General features: G+C 40.0%; 2 protein-coding genes and 1 pseudogene across 8 annotated transcripts in view; all 3 read right to left on the bottom strand.

Moving 5' to 3' along the window:
* The window catches only part of ZNF410 (zinc finger protein 410), a 40,959-nt gene extending 31,003 nt beyond the window's left edge, over positions 1–9,956 (bottom strand). For 4 of the 5 annotated variants that reach the window (XR_007412715.1, XM_025443157.3, XM_025443159.3 and 1 more), the window contains exon 1: positions 9,856–9,943. The gene's annotated coding sequence lies outside the window, so the exon portion shown is untranslated. Of the gene's footprint in view, positions 1–9,855 lie in introns of all 5 variants that reach the window. The other variant, XM_049113703.1, reaches the window with a different exon arrangement.
* A 1,297-nt stretch (positions 9,957–11,253) lies between these two features.
* Positions 11,254–19,026, bottom strand: part of PTGR2 (prostaglandin reductase 2) — a 37,145-nt gene continuing 29,372 nt past the window's right edge. For all 3 annotated transcript variants that reach the window (XM_035719531.2, XM_025443164.2, XM_025443165.2), the window contains exons 7-10: positions 18,420–18,541; positions 17,307–17,394; positions 15,436–15,475; positions 11,254–12,286 (exon numbers count right to left, since the gene is read on the bottom strand). In XM_035719531.2, the coding sequence (XP_035575424.1) occupies positions 12,210–12,286; positions 15,436–15,475; positions 17,307–17,394; positions 18,420–18,541 (327 nt within the window). In that variant the 3' untranslated portion in view covers positions 11,254–12,209. The remainder of the gene's footprint in view (positions 12,287–15,435; positions 15,476–17,306; positions 17,395–18,419; positions 18,542–19,026) is intronic.
* LOC112657225 (tubulin alpha-1A chain-like) lies at positions 13,108–14,440 on the bottom strand (annotated as a pseudogene).

The following is a 19,026-nucleotide window of genomic DNA, read 5'->3' as shown; positions in this document are numbered from 1 at the left end:
CATTCCCAAAAAGAAACCCTGTATCTCTCAGCAATCACTCTCCATTTTCTCCCAAGCCCTCCCCCTGACCAGACCTAGACAACCATTAATCTATTCCTGTCTCTACAGATTTGTTTATAAAAATTTCTAAACATTTCATATAAATGGAATTATACATGTGATCTTTTATGCTTGGCTGCAATCACTTAGCATAACACTCCCAAGGTTCATCCCTGTTGTAGTATCAGTACTTAATTTCTTTTTATTGCCAAGTAATATTCTATTATTCTATTGTATTGAATTATATTTTATTTATTCATGTATCAGTTAAAGGAATTGGATTATTTCTACAATTTGGCTATTATGGACAATGCTATGAACATCATGTACAAGTTTTTGAGTGGACATACGTTCTTACTCTTTGGGATATATACCTAGAAGTGGAATTGCTAGGTCATATGATAACTCTATGTTTAACCTCTTGAGGAATTACCAGGCTGTTTCCCAAAGTGTCTATACCATTTCATAATCTTATCAGCAGTGGATTTCTCTACATCCTCACCAACATATTATTATAGCCCTCTAGGTATGAATGGTAACTCATTGTGGTTGTGAGTTGTATTATCTGATGACTAATGATGTTGAGCATCCCTGCATGTGCTTATAGATATGCACATCTCTGCATGTGCATCTTTCTAGAAAAAATACTTATTCAGATTACTGGCCCATTTTAAAAATTGAGTTGTCTTTTTATTATCGAGTTGTAAGAGTTCTTTATATATTCTAGATACAAGCCCCTTATCAGATAGATGATTTGTACAAACTTTCTCCCATTCTGTGTGCTATCTTCTCATTTGCAGCACAAATCTTATCTTCACTTGAACAAGGCAACTCTAACTGCGATTATTTAACAATACCTCATTAAAACTGGTATTCAAGGACTTCTAGTTTTCGTTATATGTGAGATCTCATTATCACAAGCTGCTTAACAATGTCTTGACATAAAAAAAAAAACAATGTCTTGACATTGTAAATACTCCCTTGTCTGATATTCTCTGCATTAGTATTACTAAAGTTAAGATGTACAAACAGAGGAAATAAGTTATTGAATCCAAGGCTAAACCTTTCCACTATGAAGTTCAACATTAAGTACCGCATTTCAGAAAAAAATCTCTACCACATCATATGAATGTTATTTTGAGTTTTGTTTTATGGTGTGGTTTACAATTATATACTTATTCATAAAGATATAAATCATGGCAACAACTGATATAATCCTAATAACCTAAACTATACTACCTATATGGTTCCTAGAGCCATCAAAACATTAGACTGCTGATATTGTAATAAGTTTGTTTGTTGGGGCACCTGGGTGGCTCAGTGGTTGAGCATCTGCTTGGGTCGTGGTCCCAGAGTCCTGGGATCGAGTCCCTCAACGGACTCCCCAAAGGGAGTCTGCTTCTCCCTCTTCCTAATGTTTCTGCCCCCCTCTCTCTCTCTGTCTCTCATGAATAAATAAATAAAATCTTTATAACAAGTTTGTTTGATGACATATGGTAACCACCCTTATCTTGGTGAGCACTGAGTAGTATATCAAATTGTGGTAATGTATTGAATTGTCAAATCACTATGTTGTATACCTGAAACTAACATTTTATGTCAACTATTCATCACTTAAAAATAAATATGTATTAGATTGCTTAAAGAAAACAATCTTGGTTCAGCATATATTAATTTTTTTAAAAAATCCACTGACCCTACCACTGTTATTGAATTATTCGTAAATTTGTTTTAATTTTATAGTTAAGAGCTACTGGGGGCTTCAACATAGGAAGGATAAGAATTACTACCTAGCTTTATGTCAAAGTATATTTAGAGTAATCATAATAAAAATAATTTGCCAGTATGGGGGCCAATATAGTGTCCAATGCAAAGTTCTACCTTTAAATGCAATTTGCATGACACTGGAGTGGAAAGCACTGCTCTTACTCAAAAGGAAGCTATTTTCTTTTCTTTTCTTTTTTTTTTTTTTAAGATTTTATTTATTTATTCATGAGAGACAAAGAGAGAGAGGCAGAAACACAGGCAGAGGGAGAAGCAGGCTCCAAGCAAGGAGCCCAATGTGGGACTCAATCCCTGGTCTCCAGGATCACACCCCGGGCTGCAGGGTTGCTAAACCCGCTGCGCCACCGGGGGCTGCCCATTTTTCTTTTCTTTTTCTTTTTTTTTTTTTTTTTAAGACTGAGGCTTTCTTTCCTCCCTTTTCTTTCTTTTTTAGATTTTATTTATTGAAAGAGAAAGAGAGCAAAAGTGGGAGGAGGAAGAGGGAGAAGCAGACCCCCCACTGTGCAGAGCACCTGATGATGCAGGGCTCAATCCCAGGACCTTAAACTCATGACTTGAGCCAAAGGCAGACACAACTGATTGAGCCACTCAGGCGCCCAGGAAGCTATTTTTAAGGTAATTATGGGTCTCAAGGAGATTTCTTCCCAGGCTTTCTTATGCTATTAATTAGGATAAGAGACTAGGAATGCAATACTGAGTAGTCACCTCAAGTTTATTAATGTAAACACTAAATATTTGTGTATGGGGGTGGGGGGGTTGGTATCTTTCCCTGGTAGACAGGCAAAATTTACATACCTATTTCCTTTTATTTTTTTTAATTTTATTTATTTATGATAGTCACAGAGAGAGAGAGAGAGGCAGAGACATAGGCTGAGGGAGAAGCAGGCTCCATGCACTGGGAGCCCTACGTGGGATTCAATCCCGGGTCTCCAGGATGGCGTCCTGGGCCAAAGGCAGGCGCTAAACCACTGCGCCACCCAGGGATCCCGCCCTATTTCCTTTTAAATTAGAAAAATTAGCCCCATAAATAACAAAAGAGATAGACATTTAACCATCAGCAACCAAGAATAGGCCCATCAAATCACATTTTCCACAAATCGTAAATAAGGCACCTTGGCTCTTGATAAAGAGTCCACACAAAATAAAGTGATCTCAGATACCCAGGGATTGGTCTAATAAATACTACTAATAAATATAAAATAAGTAGTTCTAGTCAAACCCTTTCTCCCTCTACCCTTGACAACAAATGAATTTTACTGTGTACATGGTTCCCTATGGCCACATTAGACTGCTTGAAGAAAACAACCCTGGTCCAGGATAAATTATATTTTTTAGAAATCCACTGACCCTGCCAATGCTATTATATTAATAGCTAATAATAGCAGATATGTTAATATGTTATCCTACAATCAGCCTAAAGGTTAAAAAGAAGGCAGACAAATACAAACCTTTGCAATGAACCAAAGCAAAGAACACAGGAAGCCCTGAAAAGTTCTGTAAATTGGTAATGAGAAAACTCATAACAAAAGCAAAGCAGATTTAAGACAATAGCAATCTCTAGGATCTAAACCATCCTGAGAACAATTCTTCTTCTGTTTTTAGCCAAATAAACAAATCCTGAGAACTGAAGTCTGATTAACTGTATTCTTCTTCAGCAAATTATGCATTAACATTAAGGAGCTGAACAAGTTAAATAAAGAAGCTGAGATACGTTTATTAACAACAATAACAACAACAAAAAAAATCCAAGGTCTCTAAAACAGAAATCTAATCTGCCTCTGACTTTTTGGTTGAGACCTAGGCAAGCTACTCATGTTTTTGGCCCTGGGAAACTCATCTGAAATATAGATGAAACAAATCTACCTTAGGATTATTTATGTATCAGGCAACAGAAATAATTACAAAATTCTTCAGAAACAAAGTTCTGCCTAAGTGTTTAAGAAACAGGTAAATATATCAAATGCTTTGTACACTATAAAAGGTTAAGAAATGTGCCTGAGTGGCTCAGTTGGTAGAGCAAGTGACTCGAGTCATGAGTTCAAGCCTCATACTGGATGTAGAGCTTAAAATAAAATCTTAAAAAAAAAAAAGAAAAGAAAAGAAATCTGTCTTTGTTATGGAGTCCAAATTTCCTATAAAACAATTGTTTTCAAACATTTCAACTGCAACCCACAATAAGATACATTTTCCATCAAATCCCAGAGAATGAAACACACTGAGACACATACAAACCATATATTTTCATGAAACAGTACTAGCCTATGCTAATCTCATGCACTCTGAATTTTTTAAAATAAAATCACTAAATTTATCTCAAGTTACTTAATAGATTACATCCCAAAGATTGAAAAACAGTATAAAGTATCTTCAAAATCTAAAATACATATATTAAAAAGAGATTCAGCCATAAATGTAAAGCCATTAATATATACCTGCTATAAATATTTATTACAATCAGCAATTATTGATCAGTCTTGGGGAAACTGAAATTACTTGAATCCTCACACAAGACAGGAATTAGTAGTTAACACCATATTGGGAGGGTAAAGATAGCCTAAAACTAATACAGGCTACATGGAGACATATTGGGTGGAAAAAACAAGCCAAAATAAACTAAACACGCAGCATTGGAACAGAGCTGATACAGGTATCTTGTCTCAATCCTGACTGCCATACAGAAGGGAGTGTATTCCAAAGGGAAAGATGACCAGGGGCTCTTACTGCTATCTCAAGAAACAAACAGTATCATTGTGTCGACTTCTAATAAGCAATGTAATTCCATCCTAGGAAAACAAAGTCTAGAACATCAATACTGCTCTTATTTGAGGGAGGTAGAAAATGCCTTGACCCAGTTTCAGAAAGGAGAAGGGTGGGGCAGTGAGAAAAAAGAGGCAAGAAATTGAGAAACACCGTGGTCCCCCAGCTGGTCACCAATCTGCTTCTCCCTCCATATCTACCTCCGGCTGACCACAAATATAGATCCAAACAATGCTTCACTAAAGATTAAAAACTAAAACAAAAATTCTACTAATGGTAGGGAATTACCATGATCAAAAATTAAAGTAAAATTTAAAAAGGAGTTTAAATTTTGGTATAAAACAATAGTCCTAGGGGAAAGAAAAACCAAGTAACCTTTTATAGTCATATCTAGTATATTATGAAAGTTGATTAAATTCTAACAATAAAGTAGTAAATAACAGGTACTAGTGAAAGAAATTTGGAATGGAGAACTGTGAAGCCAGAATGAATTTTAGAAACTATCAGGTTCATCCTGGACCTTCCGTCTTCCTTTCCAGGATCTGCTGAGGTGTTCCATTCCCATAGCCCTCATTTTTATTCTAGTCACCTCCCCATTTCTCTCCAATTCTTTAGAGCCAAATTTATCAAGAGACTGGTCTCCACTTTCAACTCTCCAATCACTATCCAATCCCATCACTTCACCAAAACTTCTCTTGTAAAGGTTACCAAAAATCTTCATGTTACCAAATTCGATAGACACTTTGGAGCCCTAATCTTACTTGACCTTTGCAATGAGCAACTATTGTTTTTAATTGTCCCACATTCATTTCCCCTGCTTGAGTGATAAATAGGTGTTATGTTTGGGGATCTAAGCCTCTCCCATTGGATATGCCCTTGGTAAGATCATAGATTAAGGTATTCTTTTCTTCATTGGCCAACTGTTGCACACTTGACCCACATTGAACAAAACAGACACTTTTCCTCAGAATGTGAATTGTAAAAGAAGTAACAAAGGGTTGAAAACTGCTGCAGCAGCCCATTCATGCCAGTAATGATGCTAGCAGATTCCCCTGGGGCTGCTCGGATTCCTGTCCTTCATAAAGCCAGGGCCTTCATCATTTCTTTAATCCCAAGAGCTGCCCACACCTTTGTTATGAATTCCTCTTCTGAAGCAAACTAGTCACTTGTAACCAGAGCCATAATTGGTATTATCCCTTAGAAGTACTGCCTCCTTTCTCAAATACTTTACTTACACTCTCTGCTTCCAAGATACATGTTCATTTTACTCTCTCATCATTGCCATTCTTCTAGTTTCCTTTTTTTTTCTTCTTCTTCTAGTTTCCTTTGGTAATCCCTATACTCTTCCTGCACTCTGCCTCTAAATATTAATATTCCTCAGGATACTATTCAGGCTCTCTCTTCTTGCTACAATATCCTCCAAGTGTGAATTTGTATCTTTAAATGATACTGTCGCCAATTTTTTTAAGTTTTTATTTAAATTCCAATTAGTTAACATACAGTGTAATATTAGTTTCAGGTATATAACAGTTATTCATTTCTTCCATACAACACCTGGTGCTCACTACCAAAATTTTTATCTATAGCTCTAATACTCTGAGCTGCAGACCTGTATATACAATTGCTTACTTGACGTCTCTGCTTAACGTTTTAACTCGATATCTCAAATTTAATATGTCCAAAATGAATTCTCTCCCAACCCTATCTGCCATCACACCACGCCAGTCTCATTCACCACAACCCTCCACTCAAGCTGGGACCACCACTGACCCCATTTAGGAGTCATTTTTATTACTTTCTTTCCTTTGCTCCCAATATCCAGTCCAGCTGCAAGTCCTATTGAGACAGCAAATCCACCTATTTCTATCTCTACTGCCACCTCCCTTTTTCAGGCCAGCATCAACACTTGCTCTAAAACTACTGTTAGTGCTACCTAACTGGTCTCCCTGCTCTTGTCTCCCTCCACTCTATTCTCTTCACAGTAGTAAGGATTATCTTAAAATGTGATCTCACTCACCTGCTTGAAATTCTTTACTTGGCATCCCAATGCACCTAGAAAAAATCCAAACTCTTTATCCTAGCCTATAAGAACCTATGTGATCCTCTCCTCGTTCCCCAACCACACTCCAGAGTCACTCTCTGCTCACCAAGCTCTAGCCATCTTAGTTCCTTGAACAAATTAAGCTCTTTCTGATGTTAGAGATGTGCACATGTCATTTCCTCTACCTTGGAACACTGTCCCCTCTCTCCATTGGTTAGCTCTTTGTCACTCCTTTGGGCTCTGTTTAACTATCAACTCATTTAGAAAGGCTTTGTCTGCCTGACCACCTTACCCAAAGAATATTCCTAATACTTCCATCTTTAGTCTCTAACTCTCCTATTTCTAATTCCTTTAGTTTTATATAGTATTTGTTTTTTGTCTGGCTACCTCCTAAATTTTAAGTTCCATAAATAAGGGCAGGAACTAGTCTGTCTTGTTCATAACTTTACTTTCCCCTACCTAACACAGTGTCTGGCAAAGTACTATATGTAATTCATAAGGAAGTTACATCTCCAAGAGTCATTTCTGATACTGTGACACTCTAAGATTGTATTTACTATGAGATTAAAGGGCTTCCATATAAACTTCCCTGCAAGCACTTAGTAGGCACTAAGTATCCGTACAATGAATGAATGACATGCAAATAATACCAAAAATTTGTCTCTATTCCTGACCTTTCTTCTAAACTCCAGATTTCGGGATCCCTGGGTGGCGCAGCGGTTTGGCGCCTGCCTTTGACCCAGGGTGCGATCCTGGAGACCCGGGATCGAATCCCGCATGGGGCTTCCGGTGCATGGAGCCTGCTTCTCCCTCTGCCTGTGTCTCTGCCTCTCTCTCTCTCTGTGACTATCATAAATAAATAAATAAAAATTAAAAAATAAAAAATAAAAAAAATAAACTCCAGATTTCATTTCTAACTGCTTGGATATCCATCTCAAACCAACAATGTCCAAAATCCAGATTATCATCTCCACCACCAAACCTGTTCTTCTTCCTATATTATCCACTTAAATTATTGCCCAATCTTCTTCCCACTCAGCTGCAAATTCTAGGTCTTTAACAATATCTCATCCTCCATATTTAAATAACCCCAGTAGATAGCTGAAATATATGTAACCAATAAAACCACTATTTAAAAAATAAATAAATAACCCCAGTAGTTCTGACTCCCTCAGATTTATTCCTCCTGTAATACTCTGTTTAGGGCTCATTATCTTTCAACTACGCTATTAAAATAGGCTTCTAAGGGGTCAAGCTGCCCTAAAAATTCCCTTTTCAATCTGCCTTTTTTTTTTTTAATTTATTCATGAGAGACACAGAGAGAGAGAGGTAGAGACACAGGCAGAGGGAGAAGCAGGCTCCATCCAGGGAGCCCCATGTGGGACTCAATCCCGGGACTCCAGGATCACGCCCTGGGCCGAAGGCAGGCGCTAAACTGCTGACCACCCAGGCGTCCCTCAGTCCACCTTTTTATGCAGCCACTTGCGTTATCTTTCTAAAACACAGAAATGCTTATGTTACTCTACTCATTCAAAATTCAGGGCCTGAGAAAATTCCTAAGCCTGGCAGCATGGCATTTCAAATATTCTACAATGTATCCTCAACTACTGTTCCAGTTACAGCACTGTCCATATTCCTCAATTAACCCTTTACTCCAGCCGACAGGGACTGGCTTTTGAATGAACACACCAGCCTATATCAGTGCTCAAGTCTTTGCTTAGACTAGTTCTTCAACCAGTAATAAGTACTGCCAATCCAGTTGCGATGTTTTAAAATCCTTTCCAGTCTTTAAAATCCAACTCAAGTGCCGTCCTCCAGTAAGACTCTGATCCTTTCCCTCCAGTAAGAACAAATCTCTCTTTTCCTTGGTGTTCTCACAACACACTGTTTCACCTCTCTTTAGCAATTATTCCATCCTGTCTTGGTTGTTAATTGTCTACATGCATATTTTTTTCACTGGTTAAGGCCGCTGAATTTATTCATTCTAACTCTGCATTAACCAAGTATGATGCTTTGAACAAATTAAGCATTCAGGAAGTATCTGTTGAATAAATAGGTAAGTCTCTTCCCCTGGGGGGAGGGGAGAGCTAGAGATTAAGTAACTTGTCAAAAATTCAGACATTTACTTAGATGCAGAATTTTTAAAAATAAGAACCTAAGGGCAGCCCCAGCGGCCCAGCGGTTTAGCACCTGCCTTCAGTCCAGGGTCTGATCCTGGAGACCTGGGATCGAGTCCCACGTCGGGCTCCCTGCATGGAGCCTGCTTCTCCCTCTGCCTGTGTCTCTGCCTCTCTCTCTGTGTGTGTCTCTCATAAATAAATAAAATCTTTTAAAAAAAAAATAAGAAGAACCTAAATCTTCTGTTCAGTTGAGTTTACTCTGTCCACGCTAAGATCACCCAAAGTGGAATTTCTCACTCCCTAACAACAAAATGCCACTGACTTTATTTCAGAATGTTTCTTTCACTCTCATTGAAAGTATGTTGCATTGACCCGCGTGCCAAAGTGAAGAAATACAAATTCTTGAGTCCCAAGTTAGCAATATTTAAACTTCCGAATGGTGCCCCATATCCCACATGCGTGAGCAAGTGGGATAAACTTTAATCGACTAACTGCATTCTTGTCTCTGAAGAAACTTCAGAGGATAAATTTAACCTGCGAACGCATTCAGCCCACAGCCTCGCCTGGAGACGACAGGAGGAGAAGCGAGCAGCCAAGCCCCTCAGAGCCGGCAGCCTTCCTCCTAGACTCAGGAAGTAAGTGGACGTATGAAGGAAGAAGGTAGCTCCGGGCCGAAAGAACCAGGGCAGAGTCCCTTGGCATCCTCGTTCCCCCTCTGCAACGGCCTTAGCGTGAGGCCCCAAGGGCCGCGGGCAGGCCCGGCGGCGGGTGCAGTCCGGCAGCCCCCGCCCTGGGGACTCGCTGACTCCAGCTTTCTCGGGACCGTCTTGTTCCCAAGCCCCCGCCCTCAAAACCAAGCAAAGGAGCCGAAACCTCCGCCCCACTACGCCGCGAGGGGCAGGGCCGAAGCCGCAGGGCTTTAGACCGGCCGCTCCCGGGCCCGCCAGATCTGGGAGGGGTGCCCAAGGGGGGCGGCTTCCCTGTCCTCTCCGGGCGGTGGGGAGGAGGAGCGAATTCGGCCCCAGCTCCCGAGAGGCCGCTACCGGCTCCCTCCCTGCCGGGGACCACCTAGCCGCGCGGGTGTGGCCCGGCCCGGCCCGGCCCGGAGCTCACCTTTCCGTCCCGGGCAGCCGGCCGGCCGTCAGGCGGTCCCGAATTCCGTCCACACACAGCGTCTTCCGGCTCCCGCCGGAAGCAGCAGGAGCGCGGGACAGGAAGTTTGGCCGGCCCCCAACGCTCACACCCACTCGCTCGCCCCGGGCCGGACGGCGGCCGCCCCGCGCCGGGGGCAGCCTGAGGCGGGCGAGGCGTGCGGGGACCCGGCTATCTGAGCAGGGCTGGACCCCCGCCCCCGGGACTAGGGCTGCGGTCTCCGGCGTCCTAGTCATTCCAGGCCTCGGGGCCCCGAGGTCTGCGAAACCCGAAAAAAGGGGTCAGTGCATTCCAGCCGTGACGTCGCGGCTTCCTCGCAGCGGCAGATGAGGTAGTTTTTCCTGTCAGCTGAGATCGGAACTAGTTACAATGGAGGCCAGCGAGAAGGAGAGCACTCCTTAAACACCGACCAGAGTTCTCACTGAAGAGGAACACTTCGAAGCTTCACTGCTTGAGAAGGGAACTTGCAGAATCTAGCTCAGCATTGCATTCGCACAGGGTAAGAGTTGAGACTCGAGTGTACGACTTTCCTTGTAACATGATCTCCCTAGAGTCTGGGTTCCCTGTGTTAGGATGCAAAGAGGTCTCGGATATCCACACTGGGGACTAAAACACTTGAGCTCCAGGCTGGATGCCACAACTAACTTGTTAGAGCTTTATGCGGTTGAGACTTTTGAAATTACTCATTTGTGAGTACCTGCTGTGTGCCAAAGGATGAGGACCTCAACTGAGGCAGTGGCAGTGATGGAAATTAAAGGCGTTCTCTAAGAAAGGTATTTATTTTCAAGGTTAAACACAAGCCTTAATGATAGGCATCTGAATGAGTGAGGGAGTAGTAGTTTGGGTGTGCAAAGGATGGTGATTTAAAAACAAAGTAGAAACACGTAAGAGGAAGGTAATTTCTTTTTGGATAAACAGTTTATCCCAGGTGTCAACAGGATATTTTACTTGGGAGGTCTTAAGCTCGAGTAAGAGGTCAGAAATAGAAATGTACTCTGCCTTTGGCCCAGGCCATGATCCAGGGTCCTGGGATGGAGTCCCGCATGAGGGTCCTGCGAGAAGCCTGCTTCTCACTCTGCCTCTCTGTTTCTCATGAATAAATAAAATCTTTAAATAAAAAAAAAGAAAAGAAAGAAAGGAAAGAAAGGAAAAAAAAAAGATTTGGGAGTTATCAACATATAAACCAGAGATGAAGTGCTCTCTGGAGATGAAATGGTCCAGGAAAGGTATATAAAACGAGAACACTGAAGTCAACCAGAGTGACTGATTTACTAACAATGTAAATCTACTTTCCACAAATGTCGCAGGCAAAAGTATAGAGCAGGGTGTAAACAGGTGACCATAAACCAACACAGCACCTAGGAAAATAAAATCAATTTTATTGTTGTAAAGGGCTGATTATAATTAATGAAACAGATCCTCTTATTTAAAGGCACATTAATTTTGAACGTTCATGTTTCAAACATTTGTTAATTTTCTTAGTCCTGTCATTTTCTAAAGCTGTCTTGATTGCCTAAATATTTCTAATCACCTGAAACTTCAAGTGATGTTTATATCTATTTGCCCTGGAAAATCTTTATGCTATTTGACAGTATATGCCTGCTAACTTAAAACAAACATGCTTTATCAATATATATTGAGTTTTTATGCTATAGAGGAAACTAGTTAGCAAAACACAGATCATCCTCTGTAGTAAACTAGTTTCTTCATCAACCTGACTGACCTGTTATTTATCTTCTCAACACAAAGTCTCTGCTCTCCTATCCTGAAAACTCCACAAGCTCTAAATTCCACCCCCCAAACTCTAACACGTGCCCTGCTATTAAATCCCTTTTCTATCTACAATACAGAAAAGCCATCCCAATTCTATTCTTATACCAAGTTACAGTTCAAGAATTATATAAAGCATTTCCAGGTCAACATACATTTACTACATGTCTTCACAAGCATTCTATTTTAAATAAAAGTTATTAACTGTAAAAATCCATTTATTTTGTATAATCCATTAAACAGTTATATCAAATCTCCAGTGGTTTCCAAATATCTGATCAAATATCATATATAATACCAGTTTTAGTAAAAGAAAGAAAAATAGGTCATGTTAACTTCAATCTATTACTGTAAATATTTATGTTGGATATAGAGAACATATAGGATATTGAAGATATAGGAAAAAATTATGTTATGCAATTAGAAAATATTACCAATGATCACACTTAAATAAAAAGCTATCTGTACTCCAAGATTTTTTTAATGTATCTTTAAAATCTTTGTGCAAAATCTGTGTATTTCCTTGATGAAGATGCTTATACACATTACACAGAGGTTTCTTCTGAAATGCAAACTATCTGCTTTCCAATGTTACCTCCTGTCATCATGGACTGGAATGCAGCTAGAAAGGAAAAAAAAAAAAAAAAAAAAAACAAAACCTAGTTTATATGAAAACATAAATATCACTATCATGTATGTTTGTCAGTACATGAAACATATACAATTAATTTGAATAATTTCTGCAATGATTTTAAGTTTAGGAGGAAACTGTCATGAAAAGAAACCTTAAGAGAAACACTGACAAAGTTACAAGATAAACTAACTAAATTTACATCTTAAAATTGTGCTTTTACCCAAACTAGAAGTGTTTGTATCTACACCTCAATATTCACTGTTTACAGAGTCTGAAGACTAGAATAAAGAAGTATGAGGATAAAATGTCAGCAAAAAACAATTTTTCAGGACGCCTGAGTGGCTCAGCAGTTGAGCTTCTGCCTTCGGCTCAGGGCCGGATCCCAGGATCCAGGATTGAGTCCCACATCAGGCTCCCTGTGAGGAGCCTGCTTCTCCCTTTGCCTGTGTCTCTGCCTCTCTCTTTCTCTGTGTCTCTCATGAATAAATAAATAAAATCTTAAAAAAAAATTTTTTTCAATGACTATTAAAAAATAATAGAAATCTGGGGCACCTGGGTAGCTCAACTGGTTCAGCAACCAACTCTTTTTTTTTTTTTTTTTTTAAAGACAGGGAATACTTTATTCAAACCCATCAGAGAAATGGACAGCTTGGGTCTGTAACAAAGCGTTGTGTTTTAAAGCATAGGTCAGTAACTGTATATGAGAGTATACACTGCTACATACAAATTAACTGATCAGCACAACTTTTCAATGTTCAAAACAGAATAAGCTTCCCTGTAAAAGCAGCACCTTTGTGACATTTTTAACTTTAGTATTCCTCTCCTTCTTCACCCTCTCCTTCAACAGAATCCATACCAACCTCCTCATAATCCTTCTCCAGGGCAGCCATGTCCTCGCGGGTCTCAGAAAACTCTCCGTCCTCCATGCCCTCACCCACATACCAGTGAACAAAGGCATGCTTGGCATACATCAGGTCAAACTCGTGGACTAGGCAAGCCCAGGCCTCAGCAATGACTATGGGGTTGCTCAGCATGCACACAGATCGCTGTACTTTGGCCAGGTCTCCACTGGGTACCAGTGACATGCCCACCTTAAAGCCAGTGGGGCACCAGTCCACAAACTGGATGGTACGCTTGGTCTTGATGGTGGCAATGGCAGCATTGACATCTTTGGGAACCACGTCGCCACGGTACAACAGGCAGCAAGCCATGTATTTACCATGGCGAGGGTCACGTTTCTCCATCTGGTTGGCTGGCTCAAAGCACGCACTGGTGATCTCTGCTACAGAAAGCTGTTCATGGTAGGCTTTCTCAGCAGAGATGACAGGGGCATATGTGGCCAGAGGGAAGTGGATGCAGGGATAGGACACCAGGTTGGTCTGGAACTCCATCAGCTCCACATTCAGGGCTCCATCAAATCTAAGGGAAGCAGTGATGGGAGGACACAATTTGACCTATCAACCTATTTAGATTAGTGTAGGTTGGGGATTCAATATCGAAGTTACTACGACAGATGTCATAGATTACTTCATTGTCTACCGTGAAAGCACAATCAGAGTGCTCCAGGGTGGTGTGGGTGGTGAGAATGGAATTGTAGGGCTCTACTACAGCTGTGGACACCTGGGGGGTGGGGTAGATGGAGAAGTCTAGGTTGGACTTCTTGCCATAATCAACAGAGAGACACTCCATCAGCAGGGAGGTGAACCCAGAACCAGTTCACCCTCCAAAGCTATGGAAGACTAAGCCCTGAAGACCCATGCACTGGTCAGCCAGTTTCCGAATTCAGTCCAAGACCAGGTCAATGATCTTGCCAATGGTGTAGTGCCCTCAGGCATAATTATTGGCAGCATCTTCCTTGCCTATGATGAGCTGCTCAGGGTGGAAGAGCTGGCGGTAGGTGCTAGTGTGAACTTCATCAATGACTGTGGGTTCCAGGTCTACAAACACTACCCTGGGCACATGTTTGCCAGTGCCCGTCTCACTGAAGAAGGTGTTGAAGGAGTCATCTCCTCCCCCAATGGTCTTGTCACTTGGCATCTGGCCATTGGGCTGAATGCTGTGTTCTAGGCAATAGAGCTCCCAGCAGGCACTGCCGATCCGGACACCAGCCTGGCCAACATGGATGGAGATGCATTCATGCATGGTTGCTGCTTTGTGGCTGCCAGGCAGATGGTGGAGAAGAGGAGAGGTTGTTGCTTCTTATAGCACAACTCTTAGGCAGTCGATGTAAGAGAACCTGCCAGCAACCAACTCTTGATTTCAGCTCAGGTCATAACCTCTGGGTCATGATGTGAAGCCCTGCATCAGGTTCTATGCTGGGCATGGAGCCTGCTTAGGATTCTCTCCCTCTGCCCACCACCCCACCACCACCTATCCTGTCCCCACTTGCATGCTATCTCTAAAAAATAAAAAATAATAGAAATCTAATTATAAAGTTTTATTAAGTAAAATACACATCTGCTATGCCAGGAAAATGAGTGAAATTTATATTTCTGTTTAGTAAACACACTGACCAAATGTATTAAATATTTAGCTGAGTCACCCAGGCACCCCAAATAAAATCTTTAAAAAAAAAACCCTAAATACTGAAAATAGTTTAATTTTATGATGCCTTAGAACCATTCAACCTGGGGGCACCTGGGTGGCTCAGTTGGTTAAATGTCTGCCTTCAGCTCAGGTCATGATCTCAGGATCCTGGGATCGCCCATGTGAAGTGCCCTGCTGAGCAATCTGCTTCTCCCTCTCCCTCTGCTCTTCCCCCCTGTTCAAGCTTGCTTGTGCGCTCTCTCTCTCTCTCAAATAAATAAAACCATTTAATCTGAAAAAGTTACCTGGAAGCTAAATGACTCATGATTCTTTATCTTTTTTCCACAACTTGTTGCAAAACCAAAAAAAAAAAAAATTTATTTTATAATTTGAAATGTGAAAACAATACTTCTTAAATACCACTAAGCTGAACTTTAATAGAATTTGATGAAGATATGTAAGTACACCTGCAGGATGGTTTTAAAGGAAAGAAAGAAGTGATTTAAAAAAAAAAAAAAAAAAAAACACCAGGGAAGTAGAATTCAAGGAAAAAAAAGGGAATCTTTGTGCTAAGCTCATACATATAATAAATAAATCTACATTCATCTTACCTCCCATGTTTTCCAGTCCATTCATTACAGTCTCTTTGATCTGTAAATCAAAACAGCTACATAAAGTATTCTTTAGACTTTAGTGTGTCAACTTGCAGTTGACCTTGAACAACATGGGTTTGAATCGTGCAGGTCTATTCATACACAGATTTTTTTCGATAAACACAGTATAGTACTACATATGTATTTTCTCTTCCTTGTGATTTTCTTAATAACATTTTTTTTCTTGGGTAACACCTGGGTAGCTCAGTGGTTGAGTATCTGCCTTCAGCTCAGGTTGTGATCCTGGGGTCCTAAGATCGAGTCCCACATCAGGCTCCCCACAAGGAAATCTGCTTCTCCCTCTACCTATTTCTCTGCCTCTCTCTATGTGTCTCTTATGAATAAATAAATAAAATCTTTTTTAAATAATAACATACTCTTTTGGTTATTGTAAAGAATACAGTATAAATTACACATAAGATACAAAATATGTGGTAATCAACAGTTTATGTCATCAGTAAGGCTTCTAGTCAGGAGTGGGCTATTAGTTTGGGGAGAGTCAAAAGATACACCATGATTTTCAACTGCATGGGGGGGGGGGGATGTCAGCACCTTTAACCCCGGTGGTGCTCAGGGTCAATTATAATATTCTTCAATTTTGCAAAGGGCAGCAATACTCTTTAGCACTTTCTGTCTAAAATAGATAACTTTCATTTCATGGAGGTAGCATAGAAATGTATGTTTCTTATGAAATAATTTTTAAAAATAAAATCTTCTTGGGGCACCTGGGACTCAGTCAGTCAAGCGTCTGACTCTTGATTTTGGCTCACGTCATGATCTCAGGGTTGTGGGATTGAGTCCAGCATTAGGCTCTAGGCTCTGTACTCTGGAGGGAGTCTTACTTGAGATTCCTTCTCTCTCCCTCTGCCCGTCCCATGGGTCATATGTGTGCTCTCTCTCTCTCTCTCTCTCTCATAGGTAGATAAATCTTTTTAAAAATATTTTTAGGGCAGCCCGAGTGGCTCAGCAGTTTAGCACTGCCCGTCAGCCCAGGGCCTGATCCTGGGGACCCGGGATTGGGACCAGCGTCGGGCTCCCAGCATGGGTCCTGCTTCTCCCTTCTCCTGTGTCTCTGCCTTTCTCTCTCTATGTCTATCACAAATAAATAAATAAATCTTTAAAAAAAATAAAAATATATTTTTTTAAAAATCTTTTCCCATTGTCTGATCTTCAATTGGTAACATCACAAACTATACACCCTCTTTTCAAAAAACAAAGTACAGGGGATTATCATAAGTAAATAAATAAAAATTAAAAAAAAGAAAAAAAAAAAAAAAAAAAAAAAAAAAAAAAAAAAAAACAAAGTACATAAGCATAAACACACACATAACTTTGCCTATCATTGGCAAGTTTCAAAAACATCCTAGGTCAGGGGCTCTAGACTCCAATTTAGAACTCTTGATTTTCAGCCAACAACCAAAAGATATAGCAGAATATCAGGGAGGGAAGGAAAGAAGTATGGTGGTGGAGGGGTATGGCTACAAGATTTTTGAGAAAGTGGAGTTTCTAGCATATAATAGCATTCCATAAATATTTGTTAAAGTAATGAATATTAAATTTGGGGGGAAAAAAACCACCTATTTTTTTGTAATATAGTTTAAGAAAAGTAAAGGTTAATCACATCTTAGATAAAGGGACTAACAGGTGAAGGTTTCTCAATGAGGAGGTTATACACACCTGGGAGTAAACTTAATTTACAATATTCAGTACAATTTTGTAAGAATTTTTTATTATGAAGCTAATGTTTGCTATCATAAATTCAAATAACCTAAAAGTATATTAAGTAGCAGGACAAATGATATTGATAAAAGAACAGAAGCAAGTTCTACCTTTAGCTTTCCTTCTTTAAACCATTGGCTCAGCTGTAGAATGCCAGACTCAAATTTGTCCTTATAGTTCAACACCAGAAATCTTTCTCTGTAGTGGGGAAGAAAAGGATAATGATCAGAGACTATGGAAGGTGAAATAGTCCAAAACTAAATCATTCCAGAACTCTAATATCTGTTAATCTTTCAAACATTAGGACTCAATCACACAGAGTCTGGTCAGATATAGTTTTAGGTGTAGTTACAGGTGTTAAATATAGTGGACTTCTATTGTTTTGTCTGGCCAACATCTAGAACTCTGTTTGGTAATTAGCACTATGATTTTAGTTTGTAGGTAATATCCTTTCCCCACCCTCCCATGACCAAAGCCAGTCCAGTCTGAGCCAGTATCAGTTTTGGGATTTAATAAAATTGAGAGGAGAGAGCTGTTCTCTTTTTGCTTGGGTTGTTAATCTGGTATAAGACTAGAGATAAGAGTCATCCTCTTGCTATGCTGCAAGAGAGCCTGCATGAGAATAGAGACAACCCAAAGCACAGCCCAGAAAAAGAGAAACTGAGTAGTGATGCCACTACACAAACCTTTTGTCTAGCCAAATCCAAGTCAATATTAATACTGGACTTTTCAGAAACATGAGCCAATAAATTTCCTTTGCACTTAAGCCAATGTGAGTTGAAAAAAAGACTTGTAAAAGTTTGATAGAAGAGATGCATTTTTTAAAAAGCTTTCTGCCAAGGCACTAATCTACATAAACTAAAATACTGAAGTGACTTAAAATGTGTATTTTCAAGTTTTATTTAATAAGGAAAAATTATAGAGGTGCCTAGGTGGCTCAGTCGGTTGAGATTCTGACTCCTGATTTTGGCTCAGGTCGTGATCTCACAACCCTGAGATCAAGTCCCATAGTATGCTCCACGCTCAGCAGGAAGTCTACTTCTCTCCTCCCTCTCCCTCTGCCTCTAACCCTACATGCACACATGCATGCTTTCTCTCTCTGAAATACATAAATCTTTTTTTAAAATAAGGAAAAATTATATATGAAGAACGATACATTACATATACATCTATGATCTTTAAACCCATGAATCTGGTAACAAGGGGAAAAGGGCAGACCATACCTTGTGATGTTTCTTTCTTTTTGGATTGCTTCTACAGCAGGGGGTAGTGGAGGAGGATAAGGCACATCTTTGTTGTACTGAGAAATTTGACCACACAGGATGACATGGCTGTTCCGATTCATCTGTTCAGAGAAAATTGATGATTATACCCTAAAATATATGCCTTTCCTATATTTACTGATTTTATGGCTGCTTCAATGAAAGCCTCCTTGATTATTGTATTTAATCATTTGATGCCAATTAATTGATTTTGTTTGAAGATTTACACCTTCTATGTACTTAAGAGTTTCAATTAGCTAGGAAATAAGTTCCCTCCAAAGGAACATAGAGGTAAATGAGAGTTTGGTAATGTGCAAAAGAATTATACTGATATCGATACTGCGGTTGCTACTGTTAATAGTAGCAGTATTTTCTTAGATTTAAATAATTTAACCTCAACTGCAAATAATTTTACATACAGTAAAGGACAATGCAGTGTAAATAGCTAATGTTGACATTTTATAACATTGTCAATAAAAACATGTAAATAGGGATGCCTGGGTAGCTCAGTGGTTGAGCATCTGCCTTCAACTGAGGGCGTGATCCTGGGATCCTAGGATCAAGTCCC

This window comes from Canis lupus, chromosome 8 (genome assembly GCF_003254725.2).
Source record: "Canis lupus dingo isolate Sandy chromosome 8, ASM325472v2, whole genome shotgun sequence".
Classification (NCBI taxonomy): Eukaryota; Metazoa; Chordata; class Mammalia; order Carnivora; family Canidae; genus Canis; species Canis lupus.
Note: the sequence above shows the minus strand (reverse complement) of the source record. Positions and strands in the feature narration are given on the sequence as shown.